The 9,692-nt window shown below is 30.2% G+C and overlaps 2 protein-coding genes across 2 annotated transcripts; one reads left to right on the plus strand and one right to left on the minus strand.

Moving 5' to 3' along the window:
* The first annotated feature begins 1,434 nt into the window (after positions 1-1,434).
* Positions 1,435-6,875, plus strand: LOC123669476 (aromatic-L-amino-acid decarboxylase-like). The gene is made up of 5 exons (XM_045603082.1): positions 1,435-1,641; positions 3,217-3,337; positions 3,787-3,900; positions 4,015-4,134; positions 4,639-6,875. Exons 1-5 carry the CDS (start codon positions 1,562-1,564, stop codon positions 5,710-5,712), a joined length of 1,509 nt encoding a protein of 502 aa, XP_045459038.1. The 5' UTR covers positions 1,435-1,561; the 3' UTR covers positions 5,713-6,875.
* On the minus strand, positions 6,855-9,444 carry LOC123669478. Its single transcript, XM_045603083.1, has 2 exons — positions 9,159-9,444; positions 6,855-7,034 (listed from the first exon to the last, which is right to left on the minus strand). The coding sequence occupies exons 1-2, from the start codon at positions 9,331-9,333 to the stop codon at positions 6,904-6,906; spliced, it is 306 nt and encodes a 101-aa protein (XP_045459039.1). The 5' UTR covers positions 9,334-9,444; the 3' UTR covers positions 6,855-6,903.
* Positions 9,445-9,692: the final 248 nt, after the last annotated feature.

Raw genomic sequence — 9,692 nt, forward strand, 5'->3', positions numbered from 1 at the left:
TTATTTTTATCACTACCTATGTTTTATCTGTCGATGTCAATTGAAGTTTTTTTTTTTCATTTGATAGGAAACAATAATTTGTCTCCTTTTGTATCGGTGTGCAAAAATGTGAAATAAATAAATATTTTGGTGTGATAGGCAGTAGATAGAGACAGACAAAACTAACAGTAACTATATTATAGCTTAAATATCTACAATAGATCACCCTCACAATTATTTCATATTTTAGTTATTAATATGTTTAAAAAAATGTAAAAGAATAAGTCGTTTAAGCAGCAGTATAAAGACAGTTTTTAGTGTCACTCTCACTGCAGCACTTAAGTACCTACATAGTGCAACATGTTTGAAGGAGAAAGTGCATAACAAAAACGGATATCAATATATAAATAAAAATTATGTTGAACTTATATAAAAACTCATTGTTCTAGTGACTTAGATGTGACGTGGCTTAATTGAGAAACGATTATTTTTATGTACCTAAATAATTATCGTCTACTGGTTCACTGTAATTATTACGTACTTCACTCTTGTAAGTTGAAAAGTAATTTTTAATACTTCAATTTTAACATAAACCAATTTTAACTTTACACTTAACTGAGTAAAAGCGCATTAAAACAACATTTTCAGCTACATTCTATTATTTTTAGCTACACAATTATTTTGACGTGAATACCTACGGAAAAAGGGTAAACAAAAAATATATAGTCACGTCTTCGTTAATTAGAATTCATTTCGTGACAGTAAAAGTAGTATTGTACTTAAAATATGTAAACTTTAAAATAAAATATCTATCTTTTGTATTTTGACTAGCCCGTTGGCGCAGTTTATAGTGACCCTGCTTTCTGTGCCGCGGGTTGCGGGTTCGATTCCCTCCTGAGTCTGGGTGTAATACTTGTATTTATACATGTATTATTTCTATGTCTATTTATAAAAAATATATAGTTATAATACCTGTTACCTGTAACACAAGCATTAAGTTGCTTACCATAGGAACAGACGACCGTGTGTGTATGTTAAAGATATTTATTTATTTATTTTCTTTCTGATTGTTTCCTTTCTGTTGGTAAATATATATTAAATACATTTTATTGCATAAAAAAATTGTACCAACTGAAAAGCTAATGATGTCAGAAAAATGTAAAATAAAATAATATAATCACACGTAATACAGTAAACATTATCTTCTATATTTTCAAATCTCTGATCTGGAAAAAAATAATTGATACAATTTTACTTGTCAAAGGATTTACGGGTATTTGTTGTAAATAGTAAAATTGTACATTATGTAATATGTACCGTATGTAATATGTACATTCGTGAATATTCAAAACTGGAGCTTCTTGTCTGATTCCTTCAGACACTGCGCTCGCAAACAATCGGTCGTAGAAAGCTGGTAGCGAATATAAAGGCGATCTCACAACCTGTTCCACCATTGTCTCAGCAAACGTAACTTGGACACGAAGTCCCTTTATATAAGACATCGCTTAAAATTCTTTTAATTAAACATTTATTAAGATACGTTGTAATAGATTCGTGATCAGTTTGTCGAGTGCAGTGCATTATGGATTCCGAGCAATTTCGCGAGTGTGCGAAAGCGACGATAGAGATGTTAATAGATTATTATGAAAATATAAGAAACAGGTAATATTTATTGATCTGTCTATTGTATTTATTGAACAGCATTTTACTTACGTCTAATGAATAAGTAATAAGTAAAAATAATTTGAATTAAAATTTTTACATGGTTAAAATATGACTCGAAACGACAGCTTTCTTTAGATTTTTTGTAATACTGCAACTTAAAAGTAGTTTTTCATAATTATTGTTATTCTTTCATATAGCAAAAAAAAAATAAGTATGGAATTACACGTAAAGATATCGCAGTCGAATCGTTTTCTTTTCTCTTTATTTAGATATATTACCTTATTTACAGATCGTTTTTCTGTAATAAGCTAATTTTAAGTGAAGTGATTGAAGTGTATTTGTAATATATTTTTAATAATAACATTCAGAAGGTTTTTTTTCACAATTGTCTTAAATTACTTTTTAAATTTAAAATAAATATACAGCATCTTAAAATAATATATCTTAAAAATAATAGATTTAACTAAGTTAATAATATTTGCTCAAGTTGTGAATTACATAAGAAATCTCTGCTTTCTTGTTGTAAATAAAGTTATAAGCGCGAAATTTTTCCAACACTAATTGTCATGATGTTGATTACACCACCTACAAAGAACAGTAGATTTTAATGAGATAATTGATAGTTTATTTTTTATCTCATTGTTTTAGACTTAGACTATTAATGGAGTTGTTAGTGTAGTTTTATCTGACATAGATTATTTAAATTTGCAAAATTCATAAACATGGAACATAGGCAGTGAAAACACAAAGTAAAAGATTTAGCTTTGTAAATGTTTTTGCCTTCACACTTTTATAAAAATCACATGAATCAAATAGGTTCAAGACAAATAAAAAAAAAGTACGAACAATATTCGTTACACCGTACAAATTCCATCAAAATGTGATCAAATAAGTGCCTTCTCGTAACAGTTAGACAAAAGAAAAGTGTATGTATACTTACAGCCATCCATCCATTATTTAGATGTCAAATGCTAAACGTAGGCTTCACCTAATTTTCGCCACTTCATCAGGCATTAGAATCTAGCACAACTCCCATTCTTCCCGTGGAGGTCGTAAAAGGCGATCGAAGAAATATTCCAAGAAATATAACATGTACTGCAGTCACCAACACGCATTGCCAAACTTGGTGACTATGGAAAAAATCCGCAATGATAGACACAAATATATCCCAGTCCCCAATCCCCAGTAGCCCCGCTATTCCGGACTACGACAAAACCGATGATCATGGCAGGGCAGAGGGTGCTAAAAATCTCAGGCAAAGATTTGGATGTCACACTCTCAACCGACCAACCGACCTACCGAAAAAAAAAATCTTACATATTTTAAATTTATCAAAAAAATTTAGATTCAGTTTTTTAATCTATATAAAATTAAAATTTTTAAATATTACTTGAAATAGAATTTAAAGTTACAACATGGTATGATAATTGTTCTTACTTACTACATAATAGTGCTTATATTATTACTACGTATTATCTATATCTTTTCAATAGTTTGAATTATTTATTTATTTATTTTTTACTTCATTCATCTTAACAATTTACTGGTCTAAGGAATAATCTTCTTTTGCAGAAACGTTTTACCTTCAGTAGAACCTGGTTTTCTTTTGAAATTGTTGCCTGAAAATGCGCCTGAAGAACCAGAGGATTGGAAAACTGTTCTCAATGATTTCTCTGAAAAAATTATGCCCGGTGTAAGTAAAACAAAAACTTCTTAATGTTTAATATTATTTTAAAAAATACTTATAAATTTAAGCCACACTGTTTATGTTTGGACTTAAGATTGATAATAATTCATTTATATCAGAGTGCTTTTCTTTAACTGCATAACCCTAATATATTGATGTTTTAAATAAATTGAATAAGTAGTACAAACGAAATAAAGACTTAACATATTACATCTTTTTAATTTTTTTCAAAATCATTAAAATATAGTTAAAAAAACTCAGTCAGTCAGTCAGTTCAGCCTATTGCAGTCCACTGCTGGACATAGGCCTCCCCAAGTTCGCGCCAGACATCCCGGTTATCGCAATCCTTATCCAGCCTACACCGGCAATCTTACGTAGATCGTCGGGCCAACGGGCCGAAGGACGTCCCACATTGCGTTAAAAAAAACTAGTGTCTAATAACCAATTTTTTTCAGGTAACACATTGGCACTCTCCTCATTTCCATGCTTTTTACCCTACTGGTTGTTCATATCCTAGTATTATTGGAAACATTCTCAGCGATGGTTTAGGAGTTATAGGACTCACTTGGGTTAGTATTCTTTTACTTTGTTCAATTATTGTTGGAGCTATTTGCGTTATTTTTATTTAATCTAATTCTTCGTTTGTTGGACTTACTTACTTTTATACAACGATTTTTCATTAGATGGCGAGTCCAGCGTGCACTGAACTAGAAGTTGTAACCATGAATTGGTTTGGAAAACTACTAGGTTTACCGGAAGTGTTTCTGAACTGTTCGGATGGTCCTGGAGGCGGAGTTATTCAAGTAAATGTTATCTTTATTATATCTATAGATAATTTTGAAACTTTCTGTATTGCTCTATTATTATTATTATTAATACTTCCATTCTAAAGTGAAGTATAATTTTTATACAATGGACAATTTTGAATTATATTTAATTATCAAAAAATACAACAAACAAAGTATAAACAGTACCTATCTCGCATAGATTCATGAAAGGGTATAGCCGTTCTATCTAAAAATAATAAACATTCTGTATAAGTATATTGAAATCAGTTCATTGTTTCATTTTAAACAATTATGGGAATGAATAATTTTGAAATTACCGTTTTGTAATCATTCTAATATAATAATTATAATTGTAAATGTTATGAAATTGCTTAGCATTTATATTTAATAGTAAAGCTCTCATTTTGTGATAAGCTAGAAGATTGTAGAGTATGTGCTAAAAGACGGGCTTATACAAACAATGTTTTACTAATAATATTATTTTTTATCTGTACATTTATTGTTATTTTTCTATTACAGGGATCTGCAAGTGAAGCGACGCTTGTTGCTTTGTTAGCTGCTAAAGACAAAATGATTCGAAGACTCACGCGTATAAATCCAAGTTTAGATCACGATACATTGAAAAATAAGTTTGTCGCATATACATCCGATCAATGTAATTCATCTGTAGAAAAGGCAGGAGTCCTCGGATCTATGAAAATGAGGCTCATAAAAAGTGATAGTAATGGTAAATTACGCGGAGAAACATTAAAAAAGGCTTTTGAGGAAGATAAGGCTCAGGGTCTAATACCATGCTATGTTGTCGCAAATTTGGGTACTACAGGAACATGCGCTTTTGACCCTTTGTGTGAACTAGGACCAGTATGCAATGAAGAAAATGTTTGGTTGCATGTTGACGCTGCATATGCTGGAGCAGCATTTATATGTCCGGAGTATAGATATTTGATGAAAGGCGTCGAATATGTAGATTCTTTTGATGTCAACGTCCATAAGTGGCTTCTTGTAAATTTTGATTGTTCAGCTATGTGGGTAAAGGATTGTTATGATTTAATTTATGCTTTCGACGTTCAACGTGTTTATCTCGATGATGTAAACACATCAATAAAAATACCAGATTACAGACATTGGCAAATGCCATTGGGCCGAAGGTTTAGATCGCTTAAATTGTGGACGGTTATGAAAATGTATGGTGCTGAAGGTCTTAGAAAACACATTAGGGATCAAATAGGTTTAGCACAATATTTTGCCAATTTAGTACGTTCAGATGATAGATTCATTGTGGAACCAGAACCTTCAATGGGGTTAGTTTGCTTCAGACTTCGAGACGGAGTTCATAACACGAAAAAACTATTGCAAAATTTAGTAGAAAAGAAAGTGTTATTTATGGTCCCTTGTACCTACAGAAGTCGATACGTTATACGATACGTGATAACCTCGAGACTCACTACAAAAGAAGACATAGAAACAAGTTGGAATATTATTAAAGATGAAACGAATCTTTTAATAAATCCGGACAAAATAAACTCCAAAGCAAAATCAATTTCTACTATCGATCATTTAAATAGTATAAGTATTTGTGAAAAATCGAAGTAAAATTAGAGACAATATTAAGGGTCTCTTTTACCGGTTGTGGATACAGTTTATCCTGAAACACGTAGTAAAATTACGAATAGAATTTAACAATAGAAAGTAAAATAAGCCTTTAAGATCTGTTTCGCTTCTATTAGTAACAAGTAGTAGTACAACTTTTATCGAACATCAAATAAATATGCCCAGTGCAATTCGATGGTGAAAAAAATAAATAAATGTGTGTTAAGCTTTTATCTGTTGGATACCGTCATCCGTCAACAAGCTTTAACAAAAACCGGTGAAACAGGCCCTTAATGGTTAAAACACGTCTGGATAGTACAAGAAATTTAAAAGAATTAATGTTACATACAATATAAAAATAATGTAAGTGTACATTTTAAGATGGTTTTGTTTTTGACACCTTCATGCCTTTTGAAATAGCATAGCTTATTGCAGATATATAATATTTTCGCCAACCTTACGATAATAAATTTAACACACATTATGTTTTAAATAATAATATGAATGTATTATTTTTAAATTGGGTCCACTAATTTTATTTATTTATTCTGACTTTTAATTGATATTTTTATAAATGACATTATTCGCTTCATGTTTGTAATGTAGTAATTTGTTAGGACTAACACGCAAATGACGGAAGTTGAGTAGTGGTATTTATAAGTGATTTTCAAACATAAAAATATACCATCATAAACAATCAACCATCACAACATCACAATGAAAACACAACCATCACAAATGAAAAAAAAATTATCAGCTCCACAAACTGTTTCATCATCAAATATCCTACATTTTTGTTCATTTTTGACTATATACAACGTAAAGAGTTAAATGGTTAATAGATCGGACGGCACATCAAACTGTTTACAGTTATTAAATATACCCTTATAAGTCACTTTACACTTACTTTAGTTTACTTTCAAAATTGTAATTTCATTTATTCAGAATCAAAAATTCGATAATGTGCATACCAGATGGTTACAAAAATAGATATATCCTCTCTCTACTTAAGTTAATAAATCTTATTTAAATAGTGTACTTAAATAATAGGGCTTAACATCTATCTATAAAAGATAATTTAGCTGCTCATATTGTAAGTTTATTTAAATAAACAAATATGTAAGGAAGGAAATAACAATAAATGATTATGACAATGTTAAAAAAAATTGTTTTCATTGACCATTTTACCAAAAATTAAATACAACTACAAGTTCCTCTGACACAGATGCCATATGAGTAACCTTTTGGTAGGCAATGTTCTTGACAGACTAATTCTTCCGTAGCTTCTTCATTGACGCATTTTACTCTGCCTGGTATCTTGGCAACTGGAAAATTTGCAAAAAATAAAATTATAACGTATCTATTAGTATTCCATACCATCTTTGACTTGTTGATTAAAAATAATATAGTTTTATTAATAAGTTTTTTCCTTAATACCCATTATATCCTATAATAACCCACGTTAATTTCAGGAAAATAGCATTAAAATATTATATAGCCTATAACCGTGACAAAAATCTGTATGACAAACGTTTGTCTTGTACGACGATTGAACCACAGAGCATAGTAATACTTACAGGATTGAACCCACGACCATTCAACTATGACCATATTGTCAATGCGTCGCCTAATTATGTAAATATTGATATGTGATAAGGGGTATTTAAATCTCGTCTGGTGATGACGGAGGTGATGAAAAGTACAAGAAAAAAGATTTGGGGCAGTAATTAATTATACTATTATAACCTTCATTTTAATAAGATCCGAAAAATTTTAATGTATTTTTAGTCATCTTTAACTACATGTGGGCAAAATGTAAGTTTATAATAATTAATTGGTTAAAATGTAAAAAAAAAATCGACTTCAATTATATTTACAAGTAATACAACGCAGATCGACGAAAAAATAGTCAAGTAACTACGCGTTATCAAAGATTACTCAAAAAGTAGTTATCAGATCTCGATAAAATTTAAATGTAACCACATGATAAAAATCGGCTTTCGATTAAATTAAAAATTATCAAAATCGGTACACCCAATAAAAAGTAATGCGGATTTTCTAGAGATTTCCTCGATTTCTCTGGGATCCCATCATCAGATCCTTATCATGGTACTAAAATAGGGGTATCTCCTTTCTAAGAAAAAAAGAATTATCAAAATCGGTACATCCAGTAGAAAGTTATGCGGTATAATACGTAGGTCGACGAAAAATGCGTCAAGTAAAAACGCATTATTAGATATAACTCGAAAAGTAGTTGTTAGATCTCAAATAAATTTAAATGGGACCAAAATACCCAGTCAAAAGTACTGAAGTAACATACCTACATTAAAAAAAATACAGTCATATTAAGAACCTCCCCCTTTTTTGGAAGTCGGTAAAAAAATGACGAGAGGGGTCTATGGAACAATAAATGATAATTAAGTTAAAATAAAAATTTAATAACTTTCATTTTGTTAATTATATTTTCTTAATTTTACAAATTAAACATGATTTATTATCTATAATATAAAAATGAGTCGCTGAATGTGTTGCTAAGCGCAAAACTCGAGAACGGTTGGACCGATTTCACTAATTCTTTTTTTAAAATATTCCTTGAAGTACGAGGATGGTTCTTACGGAGAGAAAAATTCAAAAAAAAATTAATAAAATTAAAGAATCGACTGTTAGGCGATACGAAGTTCGCCGGGTCAGCTAGTTTATTATAAAAATTAAAAAAAGTTAAGATATATTTAATATCACTGTGATAATTGGTTTGTGGTAACTAAAATATGACACAATTATCGAAGAAAAATCTTGTTACGCTTTTTTTGATCTCGCTCCAAAAAAATTTGTTAAACACCTTATAAAAGGTAACAATAATTAAGTAAAAATGCTTTATCTAATTATTGACGAACTTTACTTATTAAATGCCAATGCATGAGGCAGCGATAGTGCAAATCACTTGTGTGGGTATTCACAAAATAGAAAAACAGTAATAAATCAAAATTGATGAAAGTCACAGCTAAAAAGCCATTGTAGTTAACAAAGAAGAAACATATTTGATAGATTGTTATCCTTCCTAACTTTTGTTTATAAATTCTATTGAAACCATTTTCTATCATATTTAGCTACGTGATTGAAAGCGATAAGATTTTTAGTTGGTGCTCATTGACTGACTCGACTAAAAATAAGTATCAACCTTTATCGCTTCAGCCTATAATATCTCACTACTGGGCATAGGCCTCTTTCCCCATGTAGGAGAAGGATCAAAGATTAATCCACCACGCTGCTCCAATGCGGGTTGGCGGATATAATTATAAAGAAAGTCAAAATCGTGTAATCAATGCGGGTCAAGCTGCGCGCGGATTGTTAGTTTCAAAAATATAATAGGTTGACCTAATTTTTGCTTCATTTTATTTTATAACAGTAAAATTATTTTTAAATTATGTTATTTAATGTTTACCACATACCTGATTCAGTTACCACTTGTACCGGAGTAGCTTTCACTGTAGATATCGGTATTCCGCTCAATTCGGATAATATTTCTGTTTTCTCTACACTACTGAGCCTTGGAAGTGCATCAGCATATTGCAATAAATAAACGAAAAATATAACATAAACGAAGCAAATCCCCCTTAAACCCATTTTTAGTTAATAAATTTATAGATACTAAAGTCAGTGTTCCTAATACGCGTAACGAATCATAAATGAGACTGCATTTCCGAAAGGTCAATTTAAACCGCTTTCGTTATTGTGTAGGTACTTGCATAATCGTTACTCATTTGGTTTAATTATGACGTTATTCTGTGAAACAAAGAACCCAATAAGTCATAGTAGTAATTAGTAAATTATTATTGTTATAAAATACCAAGAAAACTTTTATTTGACCTCTTTAAAATGTCATAAGTAATAGAACAATTACTAATCAACAATGTTTTAAATTTTTTTGTATTTTAACCGACTTCAAAAAAGGAGGAGGTTACTCAATTCGACTGTATATATAT

Source organism: Melitaea cinxia, chromosome 3 (genome assembly GCF_905220565.1).
Source record: "Melitaea cinxia chromosome 3, ilMelCinx1.1, whole genome shotgun sequence".
NCBI lineage: Eukaryota > Metazoa > Arthropoda > Insecta > Lepidoptera > Nymphalidae > Melitaea > Melitaea cinxia.

What these genes read in the sequence shown, in the direction of transcription:
- LOC123669476 (XM_045603082.1), top strand. Translation starts at nt 1,562, where the DNA reads ATGGATTCCGAGCAATTTCGCGAGTGTGCGAAAGCGACGATAGAGATG. An exon ending in TATGAAAATATAAGAAACAG is followed by an intron (nt 1,642 to 3,216) that starts GTAATATTTATT and finishes CTTCTTTTGCAG; the next exon opens with AAACGTTTTACCTTCAGTAG. An exon ending in CTGGAGGCGGAGTTATTCAA is followed by an intron (nt 4,135 to 4,638) that starts GTAAATGTTATC and finishes TTTCTATTACAG; the next exon opens with GGATCTGCAAGTGAAGCGAC.
- LOC123669478 (XM_045603083.1), bottom strand. Translation starts at nt 9,333, where the DNA reads ATGGGTTTAAGGGGGATTTGCTTCGTTTATGTTATATTTTTCGTTTAT. An exon ending in ACAAGTGGTAACTGAATCAG is followed by an intron (nt 7,035 to 9,158) that starts GTATGTGGTAAA and finishes CAAATTTTCCAG; the next exon opens with TTGCCAAGATACCAGGCAGA.